The following is a 16657-nucleotide window of genomic DNA, read 5'->3' on the forward strand; positions in this document are numbered from 1 at the left end:
TCCAAAAGAAGTCAGGCAAGTGTCATCTGTTAATTGACCTACGAAATGTTAACTCCACCGTGGTTCCCATGGGGGCTCTCCAGCCTGGCCTTCCTTCCCCTGCTGCCGTTCCTAAAGATTGGCCACTGGTTGTCATTGATTTAAAAGATTGTTTTTACAACATTCCCATCCACCCAGATGATCGTAAGAGTTTTGCATTCTCTGTCCCCTCTCTTAATAACCGCGCACCTATATGCAGGTATCAATGGGCTGTTCTACCTCAGGGAATGACCAATTCCCCTACCATGTGTCAGCATTTTGTTGACTTGGTCTTGCACCCTTCCCGTGTCAAGTTTCCTCAGGCTTATGTTATTCACTATATGGATGATATCTTGCTTGCATGTTCTAATGATGGAGAACTCCAGAGATTGTATGAGGATGTTATAACTCATCTACCCGCAGCTGGGTTACAAATAGCCACAGAAAAAATTCAGATGTTTTCTCCATTTGGGCTATGTTCTTGAGCGTACTACCATACGACCTCAAAAAATTTCTATTCGCCATGATAAACTGAAAACCCTTAATGACTTTCAAAAGCCGCTAGGAAACATTAACTGGGCTCGCCCCTCTCTGGGCATTCCCAACTCAGACCTCCGTAATCTATTCCTGACCCTTGAAGGTGACTCCGCCCTGAACAGTCCTAGGCAGTTTACCCCTGAAGCTCAGAAAGAATTAGAATTTTTTCTAGATCGACTCCAGAAATCCCATCTTTCCCAATTTGTTCTGGGAGAAAAATTGTGGCTTTTGCTTTTTGATACCCCCCACTTGCCCACTGCTGCACTAGCACAGCTTTTGGGCCCAACAGAGTGGCTTTATTTGCACAACAAAGAGTCTCCTCCTCGCACTCTTGTGCCTTACCTTGAGTTAATGGCTAAACTCATAATCAAAGGAAGACTGAGAGCCCTTGCCATGCTGGGATTTGATCCTCATATCATTGTTCTCCCCATCCCTGAGAAAGAAACTGTCTCCATCCTGCCCCTCAGTGATGTTTTGCAAAGAGCTTTAGCTGATTTTTCGGGAGAAATTTCCTCCCACTATCCAGCAGGAAAAACTTGGGATTTTTTTTAAAAAAAACCCATTTATCATTTCCTCCATCATTCGCTCCTCTCCTATTCCTGATGCTCCAGTATATTATATTGATGGCTCTGCCTCAAGGAAAGGCGGAATTTCTGAACCCGCCCTAACCACAACAGAAAACACTAACCATACCTCTGCTCAGCAAGTGGAACTTGCCACTTTGGTGTATCTACTCTCCCATGTGCCAGGACCTGCTAATATAGTCTCGGACTCAGCTTATGTGGTTGGTCTCTTCCCTGGCATCGTGACGACTGCTCTAAATGCCCCCAATCCTATAGTCCAACAATTGCTTGAGCAGCTACAAGTGCTTTTACAAAAGCGCTCTGAACCTGCTTTTATTACTCATATCAGATCTCACTCTGGTCTTCCGGGACCTATGGCCTGGGGAAATGAAGCCGCTGATCTCTTGGTGGCACCAAATTTTTACCTCTGCTGCAGAAGAGCACCAGGCCTTACACACAAACGCCTGGCGTCTTCATATTCATCATCGTATCCCAATTCGAGAAGCCAGGCATATTGTCCATGCTTGTTCCATTTGTGCTCCTTTACACTGTACCTCCCATGTGGCAGGGGCCAGTCCCCGAGGTCTACATACCAATGAATTATGGCAAATGGATATTACTCATGTCATGTGCTTCCTCAAGAAACCTTTTCTCCATGTAACTATAGATACTTATTCTCGCTTCATATGGGCCCTTCCCATGACTTCTGAGAGAAACAAAGCAGTCTGCTCCTTCCTACTACAATGTTTTTCTATTATGGGCATTCCCTCTGCTATTAAAACTGACAACAGCCCAGCCTATACTAGTAAGGCTTTTCAAGATTTCTGTGATGAATGGCAAATTAAACACATTACTGGAATCCCTTACAACCCTCAGGGTCAAGGCATAGTCGAACATGCCCAGAGAACCCTCAAATCACAGTTATTGAAAAACAAAAAAGGAGGTATGCCTCCACTTGATTCCTTGTCCTTGACATTGTTTACTTTAAACTTTTTAAATTTACCTCAGGGAGAACCCTATATACAGCTGAGAGGCATTTTCAGGAAGATGCACAGCCTCAAGAAACTATTAACTCTCCCATTTGGATTAAAGTTGACAAAGAATGGGTAGCAGGGAAACTCCTCATTCGAGGAAAAGGCTATGCTTTTGTTTCAACAGATGATAACCCCGCTGAGAAACTTTGGATCCCTTTACGTCTCGTCAGAAGTAGAATTCATCCACTTGATGCGGATCCCAGACCACCAGAATCTCACAACCCTTCAAATTCCAGCTCAGATTCATCACCAAACTGATCTCAGCTGGAAGTTGAAGAAAGAAGGGGAGCCAGAGTCAGAGGACCTAGAGCAAAGGCCTCTAGCTCCTTACACATTTCATGAGGTCACATTAAGACCTTTCCTTATATCCTCTTTTACAGGTTGTGGACTGGACAACGACCAGGCTTCCATATTTTGAATTAACAGTATTTTTACTTTTACCCTTTCCTTGGGATTCACAGGTGCCTGAAGGAGAAAGAAATGACTTTTAACAGGAACACCTTTTCATTTCTCTCTAGGATATCCATTCGTATTGGAGCTTCCCTCTGACTCTTTCTATTCACAGACATGGAGAACAAACCCCAACTGCGAAAGCCTCTAATAACTTTAAAGTGTTTTTTCCAAACATAAGCTAGGTTATACATCTATGACTGCTGAGGAACCTGACCAGAGAATGGCTGTATTCCCCTGCTGAAGTTCTCCTGCCAGAAGTTGTGATGCTCCTGTTTCAGTGCTCCCCGACTGATCCAGTGATTCCTGAAATTTATTGGACTCCTAATAGCTGCTTCCCTGAGACTCATGCAATTACAGGAACAAATCTTCAGTTTTGATCCAGACACTTCATTTCTTCAGAACAGGACTAAAATGACTCTTAATCATTGGTGACTCTTACCACCCCTGGACAGTGCAGGACAATTGGACGCTTTACTACAAGCACTGCTCTGGGCCCAGGGTTGGACTGAAATCTTAGTACAACTAATAAGACTGTATTGTGATTTAGAATTGTGCTGTATTTAGAATTGTTCCTCTTTCTATTTCAAATTTTTGTAATTTTGTAAACAGAAAACGGGGAGATGTAGGATGACATTACGTTGTCCTCTCCCCCTTTGCCACGAGGAGCTTGTCCTGGTTTTTCCCGGAGTTTAGGCTTACCCCAGTCACACCTATCAAGGTGTTCCCGAGTCACTCCCAACCCTTTGTTTAGCTTGTAATCACTTCTCTATGCTCTCTTCCCCAAAACAGTTAATCCGCTTTCCGTTAATCTGACTCTGGTAATTTGTAAGGTCAGATCTTCCTAGGACACTGAATATTATAGCATTGCCTTTCTCCCCTCTTTATGCCTTTTGAATAATTTACTTTAAAGCTATGTCTTTTTTTGTATAGACACAAGAAGACAATATTATGTTTTTGTAACTTGGGACTTAATTGGCTTCGAATATTATTCCCTCCTGGGCATCTGCTTTCTCCACTTAAGCCTCAGTTTCCCTCAGTTCCTAGCACCCCAAAAGCAGGGTCCCGACGAGGGATGGGACGGATCCAGGACAAGTGGTGAGTTATGTGCTACCCTAGCATCGAGATGGGCCTGGCCAAAGTGCCTAATTCTTAACTATAAGTTAAGAGCTTGAGCATAGACAAATGCTGTCATGATCCAAAAGTAATGATGAGACTAAGACCCTGCTAGGGATAGGAAAGACTGATCTGGCCTGAGCACTGTAGTCTGAGATTGAGATGGCCCCAGGGGAGCAATTCTATAAGCTTTAATGCATTTCTTATTGTGTCCATACAAAATTATTAATATTATGAATTCTTATATGTTTGCTGGCTGAGGAGAAGAGAAACACACTCATGGGACTCCACCCTTGGGTGGATCCTCCTGCTGAAAGAGAGTCAGTCCTAGGAGAATTATCCCCTGAGGGAAAGGAACCTCAACCCTATTGATGGTGACCACACCTATGTGTACACCCCTCATGCTGGTGGGATTTAACTAGGCTGTAAGAGTGGGTTGGGGGGTGAGATCCAGAGATTCAGAGAGAGATCTAGAGCCAGGAGAGAAGCAGAGAGAGAGAATGAAATAAACTGATCGAGCAACCAGTTTGGCCTTCTTCTTTCCGTCGCCTGCCCTTGACCGACAGCACACACAGCGGTTCCAGAGCACTGAACGCGGGTGGTGAGAGAGAGCTGCCCGGAGAGCCCGCGAGTGCACACGCCCCTCGGCGTGCTTTACTTTTTTACAGTGGTCGGCAAAACCCTCCATGATATTGAAGATAAAGGTATCTTCAAAGATGACATGCAACTGGCCAACCAAGTGGAAACAGAGATCAACAAATGGGACTACATTAAACTAAAAAGCTTCTGCACCACAAAAGATACAGTGACCAGAATACAAAGACTATCTACAGAATGGGAAAGAATATTTACACAATACCCATCAGATAAGGGGTTGATATCAATGGTATATAAAGCACTGGTTGAACTCTACAAGAAGAAAACATCCAACCCCATCAGAAAATGGGGCGAGGAAATGAACAGAAACTTTTCCAAGGAAGAGATACAAATGTCCAAAAGGCACATGAAAAAGTGCTCTACATCACTAATCATCAGGGCGATGCAGATCAAAACAACCATGAGATACCACCTCACACCACAGAGACTAGCACACATCCAAAACAACAAAAGCAACCACTGTTGGAGAGGATGTGGGGAGAAACAGACCCTTCTACACTGCTGGTGGGAATGCCAACTGGTCCAACCCCTTTGGAAAACAATATGGACGCTTCTCAAAAAATTAGAAATTGAACTTCCATTTGATTCAGCAATACCACTTCTGGGAATATATCCTGGAGAAACAAAAAGGTATAGTCGAAATGACATCTGCATTTATATGTTCATCGCAGCACTGTTTACAATAGCCAGAATCTGGAAAACACCCGAGTGCCCTAGAACAGATGACTGGTTGAAGAAACTTGGTACATCTATGCAATGGAATACTATGCAGCTGTTAGAAAAAATGAGGTCATGAATTTTGCATATAAATGGATCAGCGTGGAAAGTATCATGCTAAGTGAAATGAGTCAGAAAGAGAGAGACAGACATAGAAAGATTGCACTCATCTGTGGAATATAGAATAACAGAGTAGGAGACTAACACCCAAGAATAGTAGAAATAAGTACAAGGAGGTTGACTCCATGACTTGGAGGCTGGCCTCACAGTCTGGGGAGAGGGCAACTCAGATAGAGAAAGGAACACCAAGTAAAATGTGGTCGGAGGCCATGCGGGGGAAGGGTGATGTGTGCCGAATATAGACTAGAGACTGAACACAATGGCCACTCAACACCTTTATTGCAAACCACAACACCTAATTAGAGAGAGAGAACAAAAAGGTATACCATGCCACAGTGGCAGGGTGGGATGGGGGGAGATGGGATTGGGGAGGGTGGGAGGGATGCTGGGTTTATTTGTGGTGATGAATGGGCACTGGTGAAGGGATGGGTTCTCGAACTTTGTATGAGGGAAACATGAGCACAAAACTATATAAATCTGTAACTGTACCCTCACAGTGATTCACTAATTAAAAATAAATAAATTATTTAAAAAATGGGTATAGAAGGGACTTTCCTCAATATAGTCAAAGCCATCTACTACAAGCCTATGGCAAGCATCATCTCAATGGGGAAAAACTAAGAGCCTTCCCTCTAAGATCAGGGACGAGACAAGGATGCCCACTCTCTCCACTTCTGTTCAATATAGGAAGTACTTGCAACAGCGGTTAGGGAAGAAAAAGGTATTAAGGGCATTCAAGTAGGAAAGGAAGAAATCAAGCTCTCACTACTTGCAGATAATATGATACTATACTGAGACCCATAAAACCTCTACCATGAAACTCTTAGAAACAATAGACTCGTATAGTAAAGTTGCAGGCTATAAAATCAATACCCAAAAGTCCATGGCTTTCCTATATGCAAATAATGAGAGAGAAGAAAGTGACATAAAAAAGCAATCCCGTTCACAATCGTGCCTCAGAAAATCAAGTACCTCGGAATCAGCTTAACTAAGGAGGTAAAGGGCTTGTACAAGGAAAACTACAAAACTACTTCAAGAAATTATAGAGGACACGAGGAAATGGAACGATATCCCCTGCTCATGAATTGAAGAGAATTAACATTGTCAAAATGGCAATACTCCCCAAAGCATTGTACATAGTCAATGTGATCCCTATAAGGATACCCATGACATTCTTCAAAGAAATGGAGCGAACATTCCTGAAATTAATATGGAACAATAAGCCCCCACGAATAGCTAAAGCAACTCATAGGAAAAAGAATATGGGAGGAATCACCCTTGCCAACCTCAATCTATACTACAAAGCGGTAATAATTAAAACAGCATGGTACTGGAACAAAGGCAGAGCCACAGACCAATGGAACAGGGTTGAACATCCTGACACACACCCTGAAACATATGATCATCTAATCTTTGATAATGGAGCAAAAAATGTAAATTGGAACAAGGAAAGCCTCTTCAACAAATTGTGCTGGCAAAACTGGACAGCAACATCAAAAAAACCAGCTTAGATCTCTACTTAACGCCATGTACAACAGTTAGGTCAAAGTGGATTAAAGACCTCAACATCAGACCAGAATCCACAAGGTACATGGAAAACAAGGTTGGCAAATCCCTCCATGATATTAATGCTAAAGGTATTTTCAAAGATAACACACCACTGGCCAAGTAAATGAAAACAGAGATAAATAAATGGGACTACTTTAAACTAAGAAACTTCTGCACCTCAAAAGAAACAGTGACCAAAACAAAAAGACAGTTTACAGAATGGGAAAGGATATTCACCCAACACACCTCTCATAAGGGGTTGATATCAAGACATACAAGGCCTTGTTGAACTCTACAGGAAAACTCCCAACCCCATCAAAAAATGGGGGATGGAAATGAACAGAAATTTTCTCAAAGAAGAAACTTGAAGACACATGAGAAAAATGCTCTACATCACTAATCATCAGGGAGATGCAGATTAAAACAACAATGAGATATCATTTCACACCACAGAGACTGGCACACATCCAAAAGAACAAAAGCAACTGCTGTTGGCGTGGATATGGGGAGAAAGGGACTCTCCTTCACTGCTGGTGGGAAATCCAATTGGTTCAGCCCTTTTGGAAAACAATATGGACGATTCTCAAAAAACTAGAAATTGAGCTCCCATTTGACCCGGCAATACCACTGCTGGGACTATATCCCGGAGAGGCAAAAAGGTATAGTAGAAATGACATCTGCATTTCTATGTTCATTGCAGCACTGTTTACTATAGCCAAAATCTGGAAAAAAAACAGAGTGCCAAAAAATAGATGACTGGTTAAAGAAACTTTGGTACATCTATATAATGGAATACTATGCAGCTGTTAGAAAAGATGAAGTCATGAAATTTGTATATAAGTGGATCTACATGGAAAGTATGTTAAGTGAAATAAGTCAGAAAGAGAGGGACAGACATAGAAAGATTGCACTCATCTGTGGAATATAAAATAACACAGTGGGAGACTAACACACAAGAGTTGTAGAGAAAAGGATTAGGCCGTCTGCCCCACAGCTTGGAAATTGGCCTCATATGCTAGGGAAAAAGGCAGCTGAGATAGAGAAGGGACACCAAGTAGAGGATGTAGGGAGGACCCAAGAGGGTTGGAAGATTCGAGCTAAAAGTAGACTATAGACCGAACATGATGGCCACTCAATACCTCTATTGAAAACTACAAGACCCCAAAGAAGAGAGAACAAGGGGAAATGCCCTGCCACAGAGGCTGGGTGGGGTGGTAGGGATGGGGTGGGGGTGGTGAGAGGGATACTGGGATCATTGGTGGAGGTGAATGGGCACTGGTGGAGGGATGGGTAAACGATCACTGTATGAGTAAAACGCAAACATAAAAGTTCATAAGTTTGTAACTGTACATCACAGTGATTCTCTAATAAAAAATTTTAAAAAAAATAAAGAGAACTTCAGATCTTTAAAAGAAATAAAAATTTTAAAAAGTGCATGAAGTTTGCGCATATATTCTGGACCTTTATCAAGCATCAAATGTAATTTTTCTGGAGTGTACAGGGACCGCACCTGGGGGACTGTCTGTAGTGCTGGGAATCAAACTTGGGACAGCAACATTCAAGGCAAATGCCTTACCCCCTATACTATTTCTCCAGCCCTACAAATGTAATTTTTACTGAGAGGCTCATTATTACTATTTTAGGTTTATTTAAAATTATGTTAACCCTCGAACCAATTGTTTTCACTGCCCTTTTGTTGCTTGGTTATGACACTGTTGGATACTGCATGTCACTAGCCACCACCCACATGTGAGGCCAATACCTGCATGGGAGAAACAGCAGCAGCTGGAGCAGTCCGCACAGGTATTCCACTGAGGGGGCTTCTGGGGGTCTTATGGACAGAAATACTCTGTCCAGCTCCACCTGCCAAAAAAGAAATGGAAACATTAGTATGTCCTTTCAGTTCAAAACAACAACAGCTCCTTAGAAAAGATGAAGTTATGAAATTCGCATATAGGTGGATCAATATGGAAAGTATCAAGCTAAGTGAAATGAGTCAGAAAGAGAGGGACAGACATAGAAAGATCTCACTCATTTGTGGAATATAAAGTAACAGAATGGGAGACTAACACCCAAGAATAGTAGAGATAAGTACAAGGAGGATTACTCCACAGTTTGGGAGCTGGCCTCACATGCTAGGTGAAGAAGCAGCTCTGATAGAGAAGGGATCACCAAGCAAAGGGTGCTAGGTGGGCCCACTAGGGATGGGAGATACGGGCTGAAAATAGACGATAGACTGAACATGATGCCTACTTAATACCTCTGTAGTAAACCACAATACCCAAAAGCAGTGAGAGAGAGTAAAAGGGAATGCCCTGCCACAGAGGCAGAGTGGGGTGAAGGGGACAGGGTTGGAGTGGTGGGAGGGATGTTGGGACCATTGGTGGTGGAAAATGGGCACTGGTGGAGGGATGAGTACTTAATCATTGTATGACTGAAACGCAAGCACGAAAATGTGTAACTCTGTAACTTTATCTCATGGTGATTCACTAATAAAAAAAATTAAACAAAACTTTAAAAAGAAACTAAACACTCAGATATTAAATTAAAAAAATCAACAGCTCCTTATTTCTTGTTACATTTTTGGTAACTAAAATAGCACTGCATGATTCTTATGAGGTATTACATTCATTCTTATAACCATTTTGCCTCTGAATTAGTGCTAAACTGGGGAGTGAGGGACTATTAATCTTCTCTCATGAGATTCGATCTTAGATAAAAGATCTAAGGTCTCAGATATGAGATACGCAAGGAAGAAAAAAATGTTTATTCAATGAAGTGAGGAATATGGTAAGAAGGAGGGACAGGAATATTCTTACATATCATTGTTGCTAATTAATTAATATTAATTAATATGCTGAATGCACTACTGGGATTTCTGCTTTCATTTTTTTCAAATTAATTTGGATGGAATCTAAACTATACCATAGGAGGGAGCTGTTAATCTAGTCTCCTAAAATATTTATTGCATTTCTGGTGCAATCAAGGGAGCCTGACATTTTTACTGGTTTTTGGTTGTTGTTTTTTTTTTTTTTTTGGCTTTTTTGGGTCCACTCGTCACTGCACAGGGGTTACTCCTGGCTCTGCACTCAGGAATTACTCCTGCCAGTGCTCAGGGGATCATATGGGACGCTGGGAATTGAACCCGGATCGGCCGCGTGCAAGGCAAGCGCCCTACCCGCTTTTTTTTTTGTTTTTTGTTTTTTTGACATCTTTACTGTGGATAAGGCACATTCTGTTTCTTTTATTTCTGTATGTTGAGTATAGGTATAGATTTCTCTTATATATGTAGGTAGATAACAATGAATTATAAATCAGGCAGGCTATTTTCAGGTAAAGCTGAGAATGTACTGAGATCAGAAATGAATGACAAGGGCAATGAGGTAGTCACATACAAGGTGAGACAGAAAACATCTAACAATATGTTACAAGTTGCTAGGATCCAACAAAATCAAAAGGCAAAAATTCAATACTTCATTTCCTCATAGAGGAAGACTCTGGTTGCCCTGATTATTTATCAGGAGATAGTATTAGGAAAAATCGTAGTGCTTGAACCCAGTGGATAGGAAAGGAAGGAGGCAAGGCAGGTGAGGCAAGGCTAAGGGTGAGGTGGAGAGAGTGAGGAGCTACATTCTGTGAGTCCCAATACTACAGGTCTTTAGGCAGGAAATGGAAAATCTCACGTTCACTGGCTACATGCAGGATGATTTGGAAAGAGTCTTTCTAAGTTGTTACCAACTTGGTGCCAGTATGTAAAGACAGGCTTGAGAGTGGGGCTCCAGTCTGGGTACGGAAATGTGTTTATAAAACAAATGATTTAATACCTGGGCGTCCTAAGTCAAATGACTTGATAAGGGATTTTACAGTGGTTGCAGACTCTGAAGGTGTTGGAGATGTTCTGCTCACATAGACGCCAGGCCACCGGCCAGGAGCACTGACCTCGGAGGGCTCGGAGTCTTCACTGGCAGGTCTGCATGTAAAGAGCAAATAAAAAAAAAAGCGGATGATGTTCCTGTGCAGAAAAAGACACTGATGGAAATAAACCATGCAGAGAAGAGAAATCTGGAGGAAGAATGTCAAATTTAAGATCCTGATGTTTGATCACCTTTGTGTCTTTAGGAAGTAGTGGAGGTACTACTCTGGTTTTATTGACTCTCTTGGGAATAGTCAGAAATAATGTATGGGTCTATACAGTGACTTGATGTTAAAGCTAAATGAAAAGGATGTGAGTCTTTTGCAAATGTATAAAAATAACAGCAACACACACATTTTATTTATCATAAATATTTAGCTAATTGCCCATTGAGAATACAATTGAGTTGGTAATGTTTTACAAATCCCATTTATCAAATAGTGCTTGAAAAGATGAACACTGAGAACCCCTCTGCAATAGATTTAAGGTGTGAATAAGTTTCCTGGAATTAGAAGACAGGAGCAAGACCTAGTGTGGAACCTGAGTCAGGGTAAGAGGGAAGGGTACAAACAAGGCATCTGGTGCTGTCAGCTATGGTGGTAACTTTTCACCTGGGTAGGCAGTTTCCTCCTGATTCTAGGGCTCAAGGATGGCAGAGGCAACAGCGCCCCAGATGACTCAGCTCTGTGTAGTGACTTGGGTAGCAACCTGTAAGCTTAACCCCTTCTACTTTAATGCAATCTAGAATGAGCAAGAGAATTCTATCTGCTTTGCTCTCCAGGAATGTGAATGGTTAATTGTGCTCTAGAACATATTGCAATTCTGCACGAGGCAAAGCCTCTAGTTTCACTCATACTTTCTGGCAAATTCTTAGAGGGCTTTCTAAATTTGAACAGATATTTACAGAAAGATTGTATGCATATGTCAGATGTGTATTTTGCATTGTTCATTCTGGCTGTGTGTGTGTGTGTGTGTGCGCACACGCGTGCGTGCCTGTGTGTTCTTGTGATGCTCTCTCCACCACCCCCGGCTGTCGTTTAAAACTAGGTAATCTGATTCAATTCTCCCATTCGTAGTCTCCTCATCCAGGGGACTTGGCATGTCATTTAACCTCCCTGTGAATAAGCCAAGACAAGATCTCCAATCTTCTGATTTTTAAATGACTGCTTTTTGTTATACTGAATTATCATAGCTGTTTTTGTAAAAGATGACTAATTTATGAGAATTGCTCAAACAGAATATTTCTGGCAGTATATTTTAAAAGGTCAGAGGAAGTTTAAAATATTTACTGACCTTTTAAAAATTAATCTAGTTACTCATAAACTTCCATGGTTGGATTTACTTGTCCTTAATTCTCTAAGTTTTCTTTTTATGCTCTATAACAAATGTGAATAAAATATTGATGTGAAAAAGTCAAAATGCTTAAATCACACTCCTGTATACTCTCATTTCTATAGACTCTTCTTTTGGGTGGAAAAAAAACAACAGTAAACATAACTTTTTTAGAAAAAATATTAGAGGCCCTCACTCATGAGAATGAATCTGCTGAAACACTCAGCAGCTTTTGTGACTGAAATCTTCAGGCTCTCTTGGAGTTGGCAATCAGTGAGCTCCACCCGTTTCCCTGTCTTTCCTGGAGCTTGGTAGCCATGCCCATGAACCGCCTCTTGCACCACATTTTGGAATCCCTGTAGCGTGCAGCTACATTCACGGCCATGCAAGATTTTACATACTCTACTCCACTGATGTACCAAGAGTAGCTCACCACATTTGATGGGTTTAAGGTAGAAGGCAATTGATCTGGATTCAAAAATAAATAAATAAATAGATAGATAGATATTAGCACACAAAGCTCAACATGTAACAACATGTCAGTAATCTCTTGTACACAGGTTTAATGGTGCTAGGGTGAGATTGAACAATCTTCACACATTTTTCTCTAAGGAAACTTTTTTTGATCATTTAAGGCATTATCAAAACAAGCCATACAAAATAAATTATTGAGGATGCTTTGGGGGCAGGCTTGGGTGGTGGTGGAAAACTCAAGATAATGGTGGTGGGAAGGTGTAATGGTGGTGGGATTGGTGTTGAAATATTGAATGTAATAAATTATCATGAACAACTTTATAAAATAAAATAAAATTGGGGGATAAAAAAAAGAAAAGAAAAAATCAGATATTTCAAAAACAGGTAGGGGGTTTGGTTTAAATTTTAATTGAACAGAGTTTGTTTTCACATTTTCCCCATTGTGCTATATAGTATGAAAACAGATGGAGAAAACACAGAAAGGGAACAAAATTAAGTTAGATTTTTGCAGAAAAAAAAGAACAAATTCTAGGTCAGAAGCAAAGCTGGCCTCTTCCTTGTTAGTCCATTGAAATGGACTAACAATTGCTCTGAGGGTCTTGTAGATATGCAAAGTATGCCTCAAAGGAAGATCACTTTAGACATATATTTTTATTCCATTCCTTGGAAATTTATTAAGAATAAAATAAAGAATCCTACATTCTGAAGGTGTTACCACCAAATTTCTCAATGGGATTCAAAATATCAAAGAGTAAATAAGAAGATTCAATTAGGGGTTAGAGAAAGAAATCAACAGATACCACCAAGTTCCCCAAGCATCATTGGGAGTGCCGGGCCCCTGAGCCCTGGCTGGGAGGCTTTCTCCTCATTCCAAGTCGCTGACATTCAATCAACAGTAGTTTTTATTTCCCTAAATTTTTGACTGGGATTGGGGGTGGGGGTCCCACCTGGCAGTGCTCGGGGGCTATTCCTGGCTCTGTGCTCAGAAGTGACTAATGGAGGTGCTTGAGGGACCATATGAGGTGCAGGAATTTAAACTGGGACTGGCAGCATGCAAGGCAAGGAACTCACCTCCTGTACTTTCTCCAGCCCCAACAATGGTTTTTAATCATAGACATAAAAAAACTGAAAACCACACAACTCTATTATTAGTAAGGCTTCAGGTCAACAGCAGGATGTTTGGTAGGTAGTAGTTAAGTAGTAGTAGTAGCTAAATTTGAGTAGCTATAAGGAGTTAAAACTTATACATAGATTTCAAATGGAGGGGGCTGTCCCTACTCCTCTGCTGTTCAAGGGCCAGCTGTATTCTATAAATAATAGGAGTATTTAGGCAGATAGCCAAGATATTATAGTAGACTCATTAAAAATGTGAAAACTTGAAGGAACCACTATTGATTAACCATTTGTGCAAGGCTAGTCATTGCTCACTAAGGCAGTTGCTAGGTTCGATGATATATTTCTAAATTTGAAAAAATCACATGAAACCAATTGAACTTTGAAAAATCCCTCAAATCATCCAAAGTAGTACAGCTTACATGATCTTTACAAATGAATTCAAACATGCTACATTTTCATAAATCAAATGTACTTCCCCCGCTTACAGTTTAAACATTTGCTTTTACTTCAGAAGAAAATAGATATTTTGTACTTAGGAACCATGTTTTAAAAGACAACAGTGAGGCATATTTTCTATCTGCTCTGAGCATGTTAAACCATGACAGTAATAAATTTAATTAAATGAATGTGTGAAATAACTCCACAGCACATGGTAGGCAAAAAACCTGTACTTTTTTTTTTGTACCACTGGCACTGTCACTATCATCCCGTTGCTCATCGATTTGTTTGAAGGGGCACCAGTAACATCTCTCATTGAGAAACTTATTGTTACTGTTTTTGGCATATCCAATATGCACGGGTAGCTTGCCAGGCTCTGCTACGCAGGCTCGATACTTTTGGTAGCTTGCCGGGCTCTCCAAGAGGGGCGGAGGAATCAAACTCGGGTCGGCCGCGTGAAAGGCAAATGCCCAACCGCTGTGCTATCACTCCAGCCAGTAAGTACCACATATCTTTAAAATACTATCTAGTTCAATTTTTAACAAAAACCCTATAGGTAATTATCCTTTGTTTTAGATGAAAGTTTGACAAAGGCCAAATGTCTTTCACAGATTTTCTATAATGGGTGTGGGTACTGTGAAAGGCATACAAGAACATCAAAAAAATTATTGTTTTTCAAAGTTATTTAAAATATAGTCAAGAAAAATACTGCCAACATTAATTTTAATAAGGTTTATTATTTGCAATAATTTGCTCTTAGGGAATGGCGGCCCATACCTGAGGAGACAGCTCTCATTCTAACCTTTCAAACTTCTATTCTTATGTGATATAGATTATAGAGTGCAAATACTGATTTTCTACAGAATTTACTTCATCATACAGGATGCTTTTTTGGACTGTGTTTTTGCTCAAGGGCATGTGAGCACTTGCTGGTCACAACTGTTAAGGCCTTCTGAGGTTTGAACTCCATTTGGGAAGAGTCACGGTACACTTGGGCTGCCGTGGATTAACATTGGCATGAGGCCAACACTGCTGGCTCGTACTCACAAGGACCAGGCTTCAGGCCTCTGCAGCAAGGCTGAGTTTTCCTATCCTCCTCTCTGACCACCTGCTTTCAGAGGGAAGACTAAGCACCTGAACCTTCTTTCAGGCCTTCCATCAGTGCTTTTGCTTATTCTATGCGCTTACCAGGAATGAAATTTCCTCAAAAACACTTCTTAGTGTTATGCCTGAAAAAAAATCTAAACAAGGGTTGTCTCTCAAAACTGACACAGAAATTAGTACGTACTTAGTCTCTTAGGTGTCATACAGTGTTTTCTGGCTTTCATTTTTGAATTTCAATATAAACATTTATACAATAAACACAAGATAAAATGACAATTTGAATATGAACAACCTTTAATTACAGATACTAACACAACAAACCAAAGGAATATATTATAAAAATCCTGCACCAACACTGGAAACTATGGAACGATACCTACCTGCCTTAGACTGAAGTTTCTCCTATACAGAAGAAAAGTGTGTGTGTGTGTGTGTGTGTGTGTGTGTGTGTGCGCGCGCGAGTGCGCACATGTGCACATGTGCGTATGCGTGTGCATGTGTGTATGTGGGGGGGGGCAGGGGATGGGAGTGAGATAAAAAGAAAATACTAAGACATTCTAAAGTGTCATCCCGAGTACAATTCCCCGTAAAAAATGAAGTTATGGAGGGAAAAGTACTAATGTTCTCTGACCTAGAGGAACCCAAAAAGAGTACACTGGCCATTCTGGCAAAGGATCAGTGATGACTGGCCTGGGATGGCTTATCCTGAGGATAGGGGACAGCAGCAAGAAGAAGCCTGCCAGGAAGAAACTCAGTCATAACTCAAATGGGCAACAGTGCAGCACAATCAGCCCAGGAAGCAGGCTTTCTCATTCCACTGTCATCAAACAGAACAAACTGATCCAGACAACCACTCCCATCCCCACCACTAAGCACCTTTTCTGCACTCCAGTATGCTTCTGTATCAGAATATTTCACATAAAATTGCTGTAGGCAGCCTTTTAAGATTTGAGATTTTTGGAGTAGTGGGGGGCAATGATTGGATCAAAGTGCAGTCTCCAGATGCTGACCTTAGATAAATTTTGAAGCCCCCTGAGATTCTTCCTTTTAAGTCATGGGTGAAAACACTCCCTTGTCTAAAAATGCTTCATAGAATAAGATGAGAACTTCATTCAAGGGGGACAGGGATTTGTCAACTTAGTGAAGGTAACAGAATTAGACACTTGTCAGTATCTGTCTTGAAAATTACAATAAATTTCAAGAAAACACAAGAAAGAAAAAAATTTTAAAATGAAAGGTTATGGCGCTGGAGTGATAGCACAGCAGGTTGAGGTGTCTGCCTTGCACACGGCCAACCTGGGTTCTATTCCCAGCATCCCATATGATCCCCTAAGCACCTCCAGGGGTAGTTCCTGAGTGCAGAGCCAGGAGTAACACCTATGCATTGCCGGGTGTGACCCAAAAAGAAAAAAAAAAAAGAAAGGTTAAATTTAGAAGGTAATATAGGCAATCTAATGATTCCATTATGGTATTTTAAAGCAATAATAGTTCATGAGTAAAGAAATGAGGCCACATTTGGG

General features: G+C 41.0%; 1 protein-coding gene across 4 annotated transcripts in view; it reads right to left on the reverse strand.

Moving 5' to 3' along the window:
* Positions 1-16657, reverse strand: part of SPECC1 (sperm antigen with calponin homology and coiled-coil domains 1) — a 457476-nt gene that overhangs the window by 196754 nt on the left and 244065 nt on the right. For all 4 annotated transcript variants that reach the window (XM_055139258.1, XM_055139256.1, XM_055139257.1 and 1 more), the window contains exons 9-10: positions 10585-10730; positions 8523-8623 (exon numbers count right to left, since the gene is read on the reverse strand). In XM_055139258.1, the coding sequence (XP_054995233.1) occupies positions 8523-8623; positions 10585-10730 (247 nt within the window). The remainder of the gene's footprint in view (positions 1-8522; positions 8624-10584; positions 10731-16657) is intronic.

This window comes from Sorex araneus, chromosome 5 (assembly GCF_027595985.1).
Source record: "Sorex araneus isolate mSorAra2 chromosome 5, mSorAra2.pri, whole genome shotgun sequence".
Taxonomy (NCBI): Eukaryota; Metazoa; Chordata; class Mammalia; order Eulipotyphla; family Soricidae; genus Sorex; species Sorex araneus.